Genomic DNA, 17,518 nt, shown 5'->3' on the forward strand with positions numbered 1-17,518 from the left:
GTTCCAGCCGTTATGTGGGGAGGGGGGTACCTTAAGTTATAATTCAGGAATCAGAGTAGGAGACAGGAAACAGGAGGGGTTAGGTGCTGTGTGTGAGGTTGGTCCTCAAAGACCGTATCTAACATGCTCAGGACCAAACGTATTTGGGTTTCAGCTTACATTTTATTTTATTTTAAAGGTTTATTTGTTTATTCTATATAAGTAGCTGTCTTCAGACATACCAGGAGAGGGCATCAGATCTCATTACAGATGGTTGTGAGCCACCATGTGGTTGCTGGGATTTGAACTCAGGACTTCTGGAAGAGCAGCCAGTACTCCGGACCACTGAGCCATCTCTCCAGCCCTCAGCTTCCACTTTAGTTTGGAATATTTACATGTATTATGAGATATCTTAGGTGAACAAGTCATATATAAGCATGAAAATCACGTTTCATATATACCCCAATACACAGCCGGAAAATAACTTTATGCATTTTTTTCAATAATTGTGTGTATGAAGTGAAGTTTCCTGGTGTGGAATCTTCCCCTGGTAGCTTCATGGTGATGCTCACAAAGTTATGGATTTCAGGGACACTCAACCCTATAAAGTGCCCAATGATCTCCATCTGATTAGCTTTTTATTGCTGTGAGGAGTATCTGAGGGGAGGAATGATTTCTGTTGGCCTGGGAGTGTCAGAGAATTCCTTCTATGACTGGATGACTCCATTGCTTTGGACCCAAGAGGAGGTAGAAAGGGGTCAACAAGCACCTGGTGGGGGAAGTGGCTTACCTCACCACAACCAGCAAGGGTTGGAAGTCAGAGGAAAGGGCCAGAAAACAGGCATATCCTCTGTCTTAGTAGCTTTGACACCACGACCAAAGCAAATTTAAAAAGAAAGCATTTCATTGGGATCTTACAGTTCCAGAGGGTTAGAGTCCATGACAGAGAGACAGAAACAGAGAGACAGAGAGACACAGAGAATATGCTAACTGAGAAATTTCAAAGCCGGCCCCCCCAGTGACACATCTCCTCCAACAAGGTCACACCCCCTAATCCTTCCCAAACAGTTCCACTAACTTTCCACCAAGTATTGAATATATAGGCCTATTCGGGGCCATTACCATTCGAACCACCACACCCTTCAAAAGCATGTGTCCGGTGACCCTGGTCCTCCAACTAGATCCCACCTTCCACATTCCTGCTACTTCTCCATCTATTCAAATTGAGGACTAAATCAATGGACTAAATCAATGGACTAAATCAATGGACTAAATCATCCATGAGGTCATAGTTGTTATGAGCTAATCATCTCTGGATATGCTGTAGGCACACACAAGAGCACACTTCATTAATTTCCTATGAATCTCTCAATCTAATAAAAACAGCAATTAAAATTCTCTGTCACCTGCGTGGATGACTGCCAGAGGAAGGAAGGAGAGGAAACTGACCGTCAGCCCTTGCTGATGAGAGCTCCTGAGTCTTAACTCTCTGTGTGATAGAGCCCCAGTGCTCCTTATTCCTCAGTACCAGCAGGCAAATACCATACAGCAGAGGGCCATGGTCACCGATACTCACTTATCCACATGAAGATGGCCAGTGTCCGGAGAGCCAAGGCTGGGCTGGCACCAGAAGGCTCAGCCCCTCCCCACCTCTGCAAACACACAAGTGAGGCCAAGGGAGTCTAAAGGGACAACTGAGAGAGTTCAGCAGAGTCTAGCCCTTCTGTCTGAGAATGAGAAGCTAGATCAGGACAGGTGACAGAGTTTGGTGGACCCTTGGTGGAACTGCTTCTGTCAACACCATCCCCCTGGCTTTGGCTTTAAGGCTTGATTCACAGGGAATCTGCCGTCAATGAAAAACTCCACAGGCTTTGCCATACATTGTTGATGCTGTTCAGGATGTGGCGAGGGGTTTCCTTTGAACTTAAGTACAGCAATCTTCACTCATCTCTTAAACTCCAGCCCATTGAAGACGGGTTCAGCTAACCAAGATCTTTCTAGACCGCAGACAAGTCACCGAACACAGAGTGCTTCTCCTCACCTCTGAGTCATTTCTAGCTCTCTTTGGAACTGCACAAGTGACCGTGTTTTGTAGCATCAGGACAGCTCCTGATTGCCATTGGTCAGGTTTGAATGGGGCTGCCCACCTTGTCCAAGGGGCTTATCATCTTGGTTTAGGCCTCCCTCGAATTGGAACTTAAAGCAGGAACTTGGGTGAGGGGTTTGGGGGTGGGGGGGAGTGGGGAGGGGGGAAACTTAGGAATTTCCAGGAGTGAAGGTTTGAGGAGAACAGGAAATCGGGGCAGGGAAAATCAATAAACAGTGTGTGCTATGCCTAGCATTGCTGCGGACGCTGAGGCTAAGTGCTCCGGAGGCTCTGAGAACTGAAAAGAATGCACCTCAGAAATGCCCCACAGGGGCACGTATCCACTCAACTCTCACCTGCCGTTAGCTCTCTATACCTTCAAAGTAAGCCAGCCGAGGAGCTAAGTAACGTTCTGGGGTAGATGACTGAATGGATGGGGCTAACACTGGGTACCCACAAGTCAGAAGTCAGAAATAGGAAACTGGATGTGAGCTTGGTAGAGAGTTTACACAAGACTCACCACGAGCTGTCATTGTGGTGGGGCTAATAACGTCCATCTGCCTGCCCCTCTGCTCCAGAGACGATGCTGGCGGAGGACGTTCACAAATCGGGGCCTGTCAGGGGCTTTCAAACCTTTCCAAGTCAGACCTTCAGTAGCCAAGGACGGAGCACACTTGCTGTGCTGCAGGTTGCTAATGGTGTCATACAATGCCTCCCGGGGGGACACAGCCAACGTAATCAACAGAAATTCACTTCCTCACAACTGTGGGTGCTGCACATCACAACAAAGGAATCAGCGGGGCTAATTTTTCCTGAGGTGTCTCCACCCACCTGAAATGGTTACCTGCTCCCTATGTACTCACATGGGCCCTAATCTGTACCTCTTACCAGAACAAAGATACAGCTACGGTGGCCTTGTTTTACCTCAAAGACCCCCCAGCTTGGAGAGACGGCTCCTTGATTATAAGTTCACACTGCTCCTGCAGAGGACCTAAGTTTGGTTCCCAGCACCTACACTGACAGACAGCTCAGACCTCCCTATGATAATTCCAGCTCTCGGGGTAGGGACGATATGTCACGCTCTTCTGGACTTCAAAGGCACCCATACACGTGTGCATGCAAGCGCATGTGTGCAGGTGTGCATGCACACACAAACACACACACTTGATTAAAAAGTAGATTTTTTTTAAAAGACATCGTCTCCAGATGCCGGTGATTCTGAGGTGCTGGAGGTTAACACTTTGGCATCTGAGCACCTGTTGTGTCAACACCAAAGCACACTACGGCACAGACAATGTTGAGATGTGGTGTGACGTCACAACACACCGCTGCTCACAGAGCTGAAGAAAGGGGCTCATCCCAGTTTATTTCCTGTTGCTCTGATAGAACACAAAACAAACCAACACAGGGGAGAACAGAGTTCACTGGGCTCACACTTCCTAGTCACAGCCCATCACAGAGGGAAGGCAGGACAGGAGCTCAAGCTGGAACCTGGGGACAGAGACTGAAGCAGACACCATGGAGGATTGCTGCTCGATGGCTAGCTTCCTGTTTCTGCTCAGCTACCTCTTTATAACAATTCAGGCCCATCTGCCTGGGGGTGGACCGCTGTTGGATGTCCCTCACAGACATACCCAGAGATCAAGCTGATCTACGGTTAGAATTCTAACCACTTCAGCCGTCCCTCAGCTGAAGTTCTTTCTTACTTGACAGTCAAGAACAGCTATCACGGGGACAAAGTCTCATGCCTCCTCTGCTCTCCTCGGGGCTGGGGTCTAGAAGTTGGTGGCGAGGGCGTGACTGAGGCTCCATAGATAGGCAGTAGAACTTGGTAGGAGTTCCTTCTCGACACCTCCACAGCAGCTGATATGGTAGGTACCAGACAGAGCAGGTCTTGGGGAGGGGCCTCAGCTAGGAAAGCACTTCAAGAAGACACCAAGGGAAGTTACTGTGGGCTGGAGAGGGTCCACTGCTTCTGCAGGATGCAATTAGCACAGAAACTACAAGCAAAACTTCCTACCACGGAACGTCGCCATCTCTTTGGCTCCCCAGACAAAACCAAACACTGGCATAGGAAAAGTCTCTTCAGCTCCCCACATGTAATGAGTAGTCCAAACACTGGCATAGAAAAACTATTTAAAGGGCCAGAGTGAATTTTCACAGGCCACACAGAATACATCTGGAGTTGAGAGGCAACATGAATTCCTTTGTAGGAAAAAAACCCTGGGCCTCTAGTAGGAGGCTGTTGACATCTCAGCATTGAGCCTGAGTTTAGGTCTGGGTCTGTGGGTACAGACAATGGCACTTCTGCTAGCCTTGGGGTATCTCTCCTGGAGTCCTGTGTATTTGCAGCATGAGCTGTTTGTGGAGTATTAGATTGAGAAGAGTCGCTCTGGCACCCTGAGGGGTGAGGTGTGGGTAGGTGTGTCCTGCAGGTAGGTACAACTTGGTTACCAGAGGAGGCTAAAGACGAAGGAAGTCTAGAGAAATAAAGCCAAGAGAAGTTATGAGGTCAGCTCCAGGAAAACCAGCAGAAGTGTCGGTGTTGTGATAATCCAGCCTGGCAGCAAGGAACTGGAGGTCTTCACACCAGGGCACAAGCAAGAACAGACGAGCTTTCCCGTCATGCCGCCCTACCTCTTCCTCTGTGTCAGCTATGGGTTCCTGTCTGCTAGTGTGCATGCATGCTCTAGCATGGGTGGAGTCTTCTTGTGGATAGAACATCACTGTCTGTCTAGGCAACAGGACCCTGGCTCTGTCACGTGGGCAACTCCTCACATTCCTTACCACCAAATGAGCAGAGATTGGCTGTGAAGGCCCTTCCACATTTCAGGACTAGCCTGGAAAAGGTCACTGTTTACAGTGAGATAAATTATAGTGTCAATGGAAGTCTTCATTTTTTTTTTAAGAATTGCCAGTTGAATTGTTTTAAAAAAGCAAATCATTTTTCTGTGAGCCACGGCTTACCCCAACATTTACCTCGACAGTTCAGGGACCACACCAGCATTAAATAAAAAGGAAAGTAGGCATATTAAGGTAGTTATGCCCTCACATTTGCCTGGGGTGAGTCTTTCATCCAGAAAGTGCCCACACTGGTTGAGATTTTAGAGATAGTGCCGAAACTCTGGGGTTTAAGGAAAAGCACACTAGCAAATAAAATAGCCCTAATGGCTTTGGAGACCTGTAGGGCCGTGAAGCCAAGTATCTCTGGTATGCCCAGAACCACAGTTCTCTCCCATAACTCTCTTGAGTGAGTGAATGAGCTGTTCTGAGGACTCTCGGTGGAGGTGAGGAATGGGAATCCTCTACAGATGGGTGCCCAGACATATCTGTCTGTCTGTCTGTGTTGGACGTGACATGAACAGGAACCCAAGTTAGTTCACTGTCTGCTTCCTCATACCTAGTGCCTGACACGGGAGAGAGCATACATGCAATGATTTTGGTGCAATATCCATGCAAGCTGGGGTTGGGAGGTGTAAACTTGCTTAAGGTGAAGTTCGCGTTCGTGCCCTAGCATCCCCCTTCACAAGGGAAGACATCAGACTAAAGCGACTGGTCGTGCACAGGATCTGGTCGAGATGCAGACTGCGTTAGGAAAAAGTGAAAAGGACAAGACAGGAGCCCCACTGTTGAAGGCAAGTCAAATCTTTATGTCAATCTGCTGTATAGACAGTTTTGTACAATGCGCTCTCAGTGGGACTTTGGACGTTTACAGTTTTAGAATCTCTTAGCACTATCTCTGGTGAGCGCGGGGAAATTTGCATACGTAGCACCGGACACGGTCCCGATTTGCAGGACCACTCTCCTCTGGAGACACTGGCCAATTTTGCAGAGGTCTGGACAATGCTCGTAGTTAGATTTTTCAGAGCACGTGACAGATTTGCAGAGGTTAGCCCCGGGTCATTTTTCTGGCGGGCAGTTTTGCAGAGCCTGCGGGCCCGCCAGTTCTGTAGAGAGCGCTCTACCCGCTCCGTTCCCGATCCGGCTGGGGTCGCCCAAAGCTTGCAGAAGGCGGGACACAGCACGTGGGTGGCGAGGGCTTCCCGCTCGAGCTTCCCGTGCGAGCTTCTCCCGCGGCTGGCTCCGTAAAGCGCTCCCTCAGCTTCCCGGGCACAGCTCCGCCCGGCTCGCCCGGCCCGCCCGCTCCTCCCCCTACGCCTCCGGGACTTTTACTTTCAGTTTCCCTAAAGCTGCCCTCGCCCCTCGCGGAGGACGCACGCCGTCGTGGGCTGCTGGCTGCCGCTGTGGGAACGGTAACTTGGGCCGCCATCGCGGCTTTCCCGCCCTTCTTCCGCGCGGTCCCTCCTCCCGCGCGTCCCCGCCCCGGGTCGCCCTCCCTCCCGCAGGCTCGCAGAACCTGCTTGCAAGGCACTGTGGCTCTGGCTCGGAAGGCTGCCGGCTCTCCATGCCCTCAAGCCAGCGCTGGCTTTGCTCAGCATGGCGTCCCGTGGCCTCCTGGTCTGGGGTCTGGCGACATCCGGTGCCATTCCGGATGTAACAGGGAAAAAAGAGCGGGTGTAGGCTGTAGATGTGGCTGTTTGAACCCGCAAGGACTACCTTGTCAGATTGGCCTGGAGCTTAGGCGCCGCCGGTCCACTCAATGGGAATCTTGGGCCGTCCTGGTGACTTATGCTCAGGGAAGGAGGGAGTTAGGTGCACAGATCTTTGACCAAGGCAAAGTGTGCTTGAACTGCTCTTTCTTGTCGGGGAACTTCGCATCGGGACTCTTGCAGTGACTTAAGATGGTGAAAAACTTGGCAGTGCGGGCTCCAGGCGACACCTCATCTTTACTCATTGGGCTTTCGGGTTTATGGGAAAATAAGTTTCCTGGGAGGCGCAGGCGGTGTTTGTAAGTAGTTCACAGTTCTTTCTCTTGAACTGAGCGTACTGACGAGGCCCAGGTTTTCTGTTTGACAAGCTATCTCTTCCTTCAGAGTTTGACCAGCCTGACCTTACACACACACACACACACACACACACACACACACACACACACACACACACACACACACACACACACGCCCTTCCTCCCTCCTTCCCTCCCTCCCTCCATACTGTTAAGGCCTTCTGCAGAGAACGTGGGCAAAGTCTCTGGTTACCTAACCCTGTGAACCTCAGGTGGGTAGTGTGGCGGCCTCAGGACTTTTTCACTTAAGGGAGAGTGAATTTGGCAGGAGGCGAGTCTGTTCGATGTCACTGTGTTAGGGAAGGGCAGCCTGCCTCCTCAGGAATATGTAAGTTCAGGCAGTAGCCAGACCCACCCTCAGTACCTGTTCGAGTCTACTTTCTGTTGCGGGGTAGACACCGTGACCATAGAGAGGAAAGGTTTTATTTCATTTGACTATTTCGGGTCACAGTCTGTCATTGCGGGAAGTCGAGGCAGGAACCTGGAGGCAGGAAATCTGATGACACTCAGCTAGCATTTATACACGGCCCGGACCCAGCTGACTACGGCTGGCACCACTACCGAGGGTGGGGCCCTCCCACACCAGTCGTTAGTCAAGACACTTCTCCACAGACATAGCCACAGGCCAGTCTGATCTGGCAACTCCTCAGGTGAGATTTCCTGTTCCTGGGTGACTCTAGGCTGTGTCAACTTAACAATAAAAAAACTAGACACCACACCTGTTCTCGAGGTTCTGGGGAAGCTCTCAAGGCAGGCGGCATCCCAGTATCCCAGTGGCCAAAGTCTTGCAAATAGGAACAGCCACACTGTAAGACAGGGGGAGTTCGGGGTAGCCCAGCAGTGGCCAGACGTATTGTTTTCTAAGCAACTTCTTGGGAACTAATACATACAGAGCCCCAGTGATTCCTTAGTGCATCCCATCTCCACAACTCACGTAGGGGACTAGCTTTCCAACCCAGGAGCCTCTGGGGGACCAGTGACAGCCAAACCATAACAGCAGGCATCACACATCTTAACGCCATTTAACGAAGACATCCCGTGCCTCTTTACGGTGGGCAAGCACTGTCTCTAATGCTCTTTGCAGCCCCTGAAGAAGGTACCAAAAAGTCATGCTAGGATGTTCCCTCAGGCCGCACTGTTGAACCCAGATGAGATGGCTTTCTCAGAGGGTTTGGAGATAAAACCAGGACTCAAAACCAAGAGTTGGCCTGACTGTAATGACGTCACCGAGGTTAAGCACCCCACTTGGTCACTACCTGAGATCCTTGAATGTTGCCAAGACTCAAGCAGATCAGCACAGGGATGAGGAAGCTACTGGGTGCTTAGCCTTCCTGATTAAAGAGTCAAGTCCACTGCCACTGATGTGGGCTGTTAGCAGGAAGGATTGAGACTTAGACTCCTGCATTTAAGATGTATTATAGCTCCCAGTGTCAGGCATCTCATTCTCTGGTCTGCTCTGATGTTGTGGGTCTGTGGTGACGGGGCAGGACATCCTGGTGGTGAGTGTACGGTGAAGCAAAGTTGTTGACCTCAGGGCAACCAGGAAGATGCTTTAGGCCTCGCAACAGATGGCGGTGTGAGCATTGTGAAGAAGACACATGGCGAAGTCTCCCACTGACACCAGCTAGGACTGACATGGTTGTGTCATCCGCTGGAGCAGAGTCAGTGTTCGTAAGGAACACAGACTCTCCCTCCCCTAGCAGTCAATAGTTTCTCAGCAAGGAGTGGGTTCCTTATGTCTTCAGGCCTGTGTCAGCTTTCTGTCAGTATAATAAGTACCTGAGGTGATCAATTTAGAAAGAGTAGTCTGTTCTGGGTCACCATTTTAGAGCTTCCAGCCCGTGATTACCCAGGCCGGTTGCTGCGGACCTTGTACTGATGGAGCGCAAGCTGGTATATACTGGTCGGTTTTTCCTCACAGTGATCAAAATCTGAGAGGGCAGCCTGAAGAGATTTCTCCCTTTACAGCGGTGGTTCCTAACCTTCCTAAAGCTGTAACCGTTTAATACAGCATCTCATGGTGTGGCTGCCCTCAATCATAAATTATTCTGTTGTTACTTGATAACTTTAATTTTGCCACTGTTACAGTCATGCGGTAAATATCCAATATGCCCCAAAGGGTTTCCTTCCGTAGGTTGAGAACCCCCACTTTAGAGAGATTTTGGTTCCTGGTTCAGGTCTCAGTCCACCTGTGGCAGAGCACCGTGGCAACGAGGTGTTGATTCAACCCAGTTGCTCTCCTTGTGACAGCCAGAAAGCAGGGAGAGGCTGCAGGAAGGGTCCAGGTACAGGCTACCCTTCCAGGAAGCTCTCCCAATGCCCTACTTCCTCCAGCGAGGCCACACCTCCGGTAGCTTCACGTGGTGCGCCACCAGCTGGAGACCAAGCAAGCCTGAGTCGAATACTTGAGTCTGTTGGAGGCTCATTTCGTTCGAGTCACAACAGTAGGGCATTGGCTTTTATGACCTATTGTAGTAGATGACAGAAAACTGAACACCAACCCATGCCCACCACTGGCTACTCTCTGGGCCCTGCGGTCCCTCCGCCTCCGTGGCTAGCCCCATCAGCGGCAGTCTATCTCAAGCTCTCTGCTGTGGACTCCGCTCACATTCCCAGCTTCCGCACCCTGTGGTTATTGCCACAATTCCCAGTAACCCAGTAAAATCAAAACTCAATAAGCTTGTAATTTAGCAATCAGATTTATATCAGTAGATTCTCACTCCACAAAACGTCCACACAATAAACTCAGAGCCAATTGATGTTGATATAAACTCCCCACCTAGATAAGAGAAATTGTCCTGTAATAATCCATCCCTTATAAAATAGTCATAGCTACCTGTAGCTAATTAAAGCCACACGAGGTGGGTCATCCTTCTCCTCCTCCATCTTCCTCCCCTTCTCCTCTCTCTCCAACCTTTCAAAAACTCTGTTCCCACCTTTCTTTTTCACTGCCCAATCACAGGCCTTGTCTTATCTTGTACCTGCCCTCACCTCCATATAGACTTCAATCCACAGCCTCTGAGAGACCGTCAGCATCAGGGAGCTTACCAGGAGGCCTCAGACTTTGGGGGAAGTGGCACACCAAATCCAGACCAGCCATATCTTTTGTGCATTTATTTACTTATTTATCTGCCTATCTATTTATTTATTTATAGCTGATGTTGCTATCCGGGTGTGTGAGTTCCTTCCGTACACCCTCTCTCCTCGGGTTTGGGGGTTAGCCTTTTGATGTACACATTTTCTTCATCCATCCACTGCTCTTGAAATGTGTTATTCTGTTGCAGCTCCTTAGAGAAGGAGCTGGCAGTTGAGACCGTCACAGGCTCCCTGCTGTCTACACTTCTGAGAGTTTTACCTCTAGGTGCTGGAAACTCTGCTGAGCTGACACCTGCATTTCCGGGTTGTAGTCTGCTCTGTGGGGCGTGGCCAGAGTTGTAGTTTCTAGGGCAGGATCAGAGCTCCTATTCTGGAGTCACAAGGACATATATTCTCTCCCCCTCCCTCTCCCTCTTCCTTTCCCTTCCCCCTCCCTCTCCCTTTCCCTCCCCTCCCTCTCCCTCTCCCTTTCCCTTCCCTCCCTCTCCTTCTCCCACCTCCCACCTCCCCCTCCTCTCCCTTTTCCCCTCCCCTCCCTCTCCCTCTCTCCCCTCCTCTCCCTTCCCCCTCCCTCTCCCTCTCCCACCTCCCACCTCCCCCTCCTCTCCCTTTCCCCCTCCCTTTTCCCTCTCCCACCTCCCACTCCCTCTCCCTTTCCTCCCCCGTCTCTCTTCCCCCTCCCCCTCCCTTCTCTCCCTTCCCCCTCCCTCTCCCTTTCCCTCCCCTCCCTCTCCCTCTCTCACCTCCCCCTCCCCCTCCCTCTCCCTTTCCCTCCCCTCCCTCTCCCTCTCCCACCTCCCCCTCCCTCTCCCTTTCCCCCTCCCTCTTTCCCTCTCCCTTTCCTTCCCCCTGTCTCCCCTCCCCCTCCCTCTTCCCCTCCCCCTCCCTCCTCTCCCTCCCTCTTCCCCCTTCCTCTCTCTGTTTTATGGATCTTAGGTTTAACCCTTAAGATTAAATTTGGCAAAAGAGTCAAGGCTTAAGGCCACACCGAAGGTAGTATGGTTTCCTGGTAGGTCTTAACAAAACTTTGACTTGTTAGCTTTGAAAGATATTTGAACTCATGCCTTGCTGATGACCCTGTACTGATGAAGTGTATGTGAAGACAGACCACAAACTGCCGGGTGTGTTCTTTCCTCTGTGCTGACCTAAGAGACCTGATCTGAAAGATCTGTGCCCTGACCAGAAACATGTCAGCAACTGTGGTAAGGGGGCTTGCGGTGTGCAGAGAAACATGGCGGCCATCTGATTCCTCCCGGCCACTGCAGACATGACCTCAGGTTCCTTCCTGACTCAGTTCTTTCTCCACTGGCCAGAAGCCGTGCCAAGCCTCTCCTTCCCCCTCTCCTCCCCTCTGCTCCTCTGTCCTTCTCCTGTCTCTCTGTCATCTGCTGGAAGGTAAAGTCACAGTGACACTTTGGAGCTGTCGTCCCCAGAGCCACTGCTTGCCTCCATGGATCTCCACCCCCAAATGTCGTGCCTTGTCCCATTCTGGAACGCAGAGTATTCTATAAAAACAGACTCCACCTTCTTTTCCAACCGACTGAAAACATCCCTAGGCCAGCCCTGACGGGTATACACATACTGTCCCTGGAGGCTGAGGCCTCCTACCACGTGCTCAGGTCCCAGACCGCAGAAAGCTGAAATTTGCCAGTTGTCTGTGGTGACTGAGAGGGAACTAGGATTTGATTTGTGAACACTGATCCCAATATGGATCCTCCTTGGACCAGCTGTATCTTTGTTTAGCTAATTCTATTCCCATGGGGGTATTCATTTCCTCCAGCCTTCCACTCAATTAATATTTATTTAATAAGCACCTTCTGTGTGCCAGATGCCTCTACCACAATGAGTTTATATTGTCCTTCGGGAGCCAAGCAATTAGCGGAGCACAAATAGATGGAAAAATAATACAAGAGCCAAGTAGCAGTGAGCATGGAGAAGCAGGCAGGTAGTAAATGTTAGTGTCTGCTCACAGGGAGAAAACAAACAGACAGTTTGTAACAGGCAGACTTTATTCACAGAAACAAGTGGGCCAGTCTCCTGACACCTGTCCCAGACTGTGAAGGGCCTTTGAATCCAAGGAGGCGGGTTAAAAACTGAATTTTTAAATAGTGAGGATCGTTTGAAGATGTGTGCACGTGGTGTGTGCGTGTGTGACTACAGACCAGAGGTCAACCTCCGGTGTCTGTCTCTCCAGGAGTTGACCTACTGTGGGTTGCTCTGCCCTGGAATTCCCAGTTCAGCTAGGTTGACTTGTCAGTGAGACTCCAGGATCCACATATCCAGCATCTGGCCTGGAGTTACAAGCACAGGGGATCAGACTCAAGCCCTCATTCACCCTTGAACCGCTGAGCTATGCCCAGAAGCCTCTTGAAGGTTCCTGAACAGGAGACTCATTCGATGGCAGTCTGCTTCAAATGGGCAGATTGTGTACAGTGAAGATCATGTACACAGACAGACACAGACACACACACAGATACACACAGACACAGACACACACAGACACACATGCACGCACACAGACAGACACAAAGACAAATACACAGACAGAGACACATACACACACACAAACTGAAACACACACACACACACACACACACACACACACACACACACACACACACGCATGCATGCACACCTGCAGTGAAGAGAGCTCAGTGACTCCAGAGTTACTGCTGCTGTTGAAGTCTGTCAGCTCCTTGGGAACTGAGGAGATGCTCTGAGCTCAGAGGCTCTGGTCTCTTCGTGTTGGTTACTTGGTCTCTGGAAGAAGGAGGCTGCTCATACAGTTGGCGCTCATGAATCCAATCGCACTAATACACTGATGGTGCAACAACTCTGGAGCTTAAATACACAAAACTGCTCATCTCTACGTTTAACTCATTAAGAGCTACGCCACCTAAACATGCTAAAAAAGAGGGGGCTGCAGTTTGCAGAGTGCTGCTCTATAGTTCCTAAACCCCACACACAGAGCCAGGACCCTTGGCACGCAGTTGCGACTGGTGGATCCTTGGTGCTCACTGGCCGGCCAGCCTACCCTAACTGGGAGATCCAGGCCATGAGGGAGCCTGGCTAAAAGCACAAGGGGACAGACAGTGTCTAGGGAATGACATCCAAGCTGTGGCACGCATATGTGCACACACACTGACTTGCTCACACATGACTGCAACACACAATCACGAGGCGAAGACGCCCCTTTGCATCTCTATTTCTCTGGTTTGGTTTTCCCCTAGATGACAGACGATCAGGACTGTGCTGCAGAGCTGGAAATGGCAGATTCTTCGACGGAAGACGGAGTTGACGCTAAGCCAGACCGCTCCACCATCATCTCATCCCTTCTCTGGTAAGTTCTCTCCTTTGCTGGAATCATCACCCCTCAGCCACGTCACCCACGTCACACCAGGGGACACTCAGGAGAGGCTTGTGTTGGACCTTCTAGCTTAGGCAAGTCCACGGAGGCCCCACTGTGCTGTGAGGCTTCCTGCCCACAGCCATGTGTTTGAGGGACAGTCCCCAGGAGTGAGAACCTGCTTTCATCAAAGCAAGGCTGGGGCTGCTGATGCCCACAGGTAGGGAACATGGCTGCCGAATGGCAGAGTTTGGGTTCTGGGAATAGCAGATACCAGGGCAACTTGCTCCTGGGGTGAAGCGGGAACCGCCTGTGCCCAGGTCCCCACCTTTCCGGAGTTCATGTTGTATTCTAGTCTGATGTTTATGAATAATCACACCTTCATTCATTATTCGTATTAGCACATTTAATCCATGTGTATTCCCCAGGGGATGGGCCCCTCGTTGATGCATCTGGTGGTTCAGGAAACCGAGGCACTGAGGTTTCATCACTTTTGTTACGGGTCAATAGATGGTTGTGCCTAAACTGGTGTCCAGACAGTACCAGCAGCACTCACATGAATGGATTTCTGTTTAAAAAGAGGGCTGGGCCAGCAGGGTGACCCAGTGTCCCAGGCCTGCTGGCTGGCCGGAATTTAGCCCCTGACCCAACGTAGTGGAAAAACTGACTTCCCCTGGGTTCTTTCACTGCCACACACACACACAATCAAATAAGTAATGTAATTTCAGAGGAGGGCTTCAGGGGAGCAGAGGACCCACGCGCCTTCTTTTGACCGTGGTCATGTGCGGCATTTCCTGAGAGTCAGGTGCACCCCTCTTCTTTATATGGTAATACCCACCCCCATCTGAAACGTCACTGTCTGACGTTTCAGTTACTCATCAGCCATGGTCTGAAATCGTTAAATGGGAAGAATCCAGAAATGAGAACTTGGCTGGTTCTTAAGGGGCACACCACGGAGACTGTGACTCAGCCTGATGTCACGCCGCTGACCCGTGCAGGATGTGTCATCTCTCTGTTCAGGATGTTAGCTCCCAAGTCGTCCCTTGGGTTGTGACAACACTGTGCTGTCACATGCTGTTTTATTGGAGAATGCCTCCAAAGGGCCGGTTCTTAGCGCTGCGGTTCCTACAGGCCCCAACGAGGGTGCACGAGTTCTTTCTTTAAGCAGGAGTTCTCAGCCATCGAGGAAGTAAAAGCTTGTGCTCAAGTTGCTGACCTCTGCCGTAAGAATGGACTTTTTCAGGGGCCTGGGGAGATGCCTGTGTGTTTACTCACTTACCGTGCAAACACGACGACCAGAATTCAAATGCCCAGACCCCATGTAGGTGGGTGGTGACCTGCTCGAAGTTCAGCCTTCTTTGGCAGAGGCAGAGGAATCCACACAGCAAGCTGACTGGTTAAGACTAGCCGAATTGTGAGCTCTGGAGTTGAATGCGATATTCCGCCTCACTGAAGATGGTGGAAGAGCTGAGGAAAGGCTAACTCCTGGCGTCGACCTAGGGCCTCAGTGTGCGCACGCCAGCTGCAAACATGCCTGCACATACATGCAAAGGACATACACAGGTGTGCGAGCGTGTGCACGCACACACACACACACACACACACACACACTTTGTGAAAACGGAAAGGGAAAAAGAAGGGAGGGCCTTCTATTGTGACGTTGCAAACAAAGGAGATGTACTAAGATGCTGTGCCTCTGACAGTGTGAGCCTGTCCACCATGCTACTGACCTCATCGTGGTGGAAAAGACACAGGACATTAGGGTTTGGTATTGCCTGAAGTTTGGGGGCCTCATCAATGGTCCTGGAACACATGCCCCACTGTTAAGAAGGGACCACAGTGCTTCCTAAGCCATTCTCACTAGACACAGGCAGCAAGGGCATGATGGCTGACTCTGGGCCGTGCTTGGGAAGGGGAGTGCTGACTCACGAGGCTTCCCCTGAATCCCTCCAGAGACAGCTGCAGGTCATACCGTCCCAGACGAAAATAGGACTCAGGAGAGCCCAGCGCAGCGGGCTTGAATTTCAGGGGGTGTCACCTGAGTTCAGGAATAATCCACTGGAGTTCAAAATAATACAGCTCCAACTTCTGGGCACTTTCAAACGCCTGGTGAATTGGCCCAGGCTAACCTAGTTCCCGGAGAAAGCCTCTTAGAGGAGTGGACTTCAAGTGTTAAATGTCACCTTCTGATACTGCACACTTGTACTGCCTAAGCTGGCGTGACTAGACAATGTAAAAATGATTATTAATATTCTCGATATATTAATTAATGCTGGAAATTAATATGGTGGCAGTTTATTAGTATTCTGTATATATTAATTAATGCTAGAAATTAGTACAACTGCAGTTTTCTCTTAACCAGCCAATTCCCCAGATAACCGCACAGAGACCTTTTGATATTTCAAAGCTTAGGCCTTAGCTCTCAACTTGGTCATCTAAATTAATCCAACCATCTAGCCCCATCCAGCCACGTGGGTTCCTATACCTTCCAGGCCAATAGTCACATCTCTCTTATCTTATATCCCCTGGTGAAAGGGCCTTCCTCTTTCTTCTTCCCAGAGTTCCTTTCTCCCCCACCTCAGGAAGTCCCGCCTTCCTCTCTTTACTGTCCAATTACAGGCTCTAGCCTTTTATTGACCAGTTAACCTAGGGAGCAAGGTTTGTACAACAAAAGCTGTTTGTATGTGAGAGTTTGAGTGTCTTGGGGCAGCCAGATCTTGGGGTACAGAATTTAGCACATGCATAGCAGCCACAGACCAACCCCTTTGTTCTATTCTCTCTGATTGGGTTCCTTGAAAGTCTTCTGTCCCTCACCCAAGCGTGCAGCGTGCATAACTGTCTACACAGTTGTGTGCATGTTTGCACCCGTGTGAAGGTGTCTTCCAGTTCTCCTGAGTGTTGTAAGGAATTCGTCCTCAACTAAGCTTCTGTTTCCATTATTGCTCCAAATAAATAAGTCATTGGATTATTACCTTGTCAGCCACCAGGGTGATTAAGTAGGGATTGCAGATTATACTGAATTCGCAGGCTTTAAAAAATGGTTCTTAATGATGAAGAGATATACTCGGAGCTGGATAAGAAGGCCAGTGTCTCTTTGCTTATTTTCCATTTTTAGACACGGAACCACCGAAGAGTCATGAATAAATTCATGAGACGGAAGAATGTGGCAATAGTGGTGCCACTTAATTCTTGGATTCCTTCTGAGTTCTGTACTGAAAATGACAACTCAGTCAGGTGCTTCCTCCCATTCAGAGTCAAGAGTTGGAAATCACCTGGCTTCTTGCCCAACTTTTGGGGACACCAAAAGTTTCTAGTTCCAGTTTCTAGGAAGGTCATCCCAACTCTGTATCAAAGCTTCTCCAGCAGTTGTTTTCGAGTCTGTTCACTTTTTACTTAGGGGCTAAATCCATTGAACTCAAAGTATTAGAAAAAGAAGCAGGTATAAACGCTCAAAAGTATTCTTTATAATATATTTATGTATGTGCACATGCGTGCTGCTTTAGGAACTCCAAGCCGCTCACAGGGAGTATTCGCTCCTGCAAACAGCGGTGTTGTGCAGTTTGCAAAGCCAACTTGTCAAGCAGCTTAGCACACACACACACTCACACCCCACAGGCTTTTTCTTGGTAGAGCTATGAAATCATTTTTCATTCAGTAAATGTCTTACTAAGCATCCTAGGACCGCCTTCATGGTTCTCAGTTGTAACTGGGTAGATGGGGTGGGGCCAGGGAGGAAGGAGAGCATGGAGCTCAGTTCCAGTTCCCTCCTGATTCAGTTCCACCATCCTGAGACTCGATGACTACCATGAGGAAATGGGTAGGGTGGTGGGGCTGACAGATAACAATGTCACTAAGGCTGGTTCCATTCCATCCCGAATCCTGCATGAGTGGATTTCTTCAAGATGTAACAGGGAACCCCACTTGTCCCCTTGTGGGGTGGCTGGGCCTCTGCAGCGTGTTAGAAATGGTTCTGTCAGCTACACAGTGGAGATGAGAGGATGGGAAAGCAGCGGGGGGGGGGAAGGGAGTGGTGGGGAGGGATGGGGACCCACAGCACTGGAAGTGGAGACTCTAGCCTCGTATTTGCTTAAAGCAAATGACTCAG

At 50.2% G+C, this 17,518-nt stretch overlaps 1 protein-coding gene across 1 annotated transcript in view; it reads left to right on the forward strand.

The window, feature by feature from the left end:
* The first annotated feature begins 6,250 nt into the window (after window positions 1-6,250).
* Casp7 (caspase 7) overlaps window positions 6,251-17,518 on the forward strand; it is a 39,312-nt gene continuing 28,044 nt past the window's right edge. The window contains 2 exon segments of the mRNA NM_022260.4: window positions 6,251-6,318; window positions 13,298-13,407. Coding sequence (NP_071596.1) covers window positions 13,298-13,407 — 110 coding nt within the window. The 5' untranslated portion in view covers window positions 6,251-6,318.

Source organism: Rattus norvegicus, chromosome 1, assembly GCF_021556685.1.
Source record: "Rattus norvegicus strain SHRSP/BbbUtx chromosome 1, alternate assembly SHRSP_T2T, whole genome shotgun sequence".
Lineage (NCBI taxonomy): Eukaryota > Metazoa > Chordata > Mammalia > Rodentia > Muridae > Rattus > Rattus norvegicus.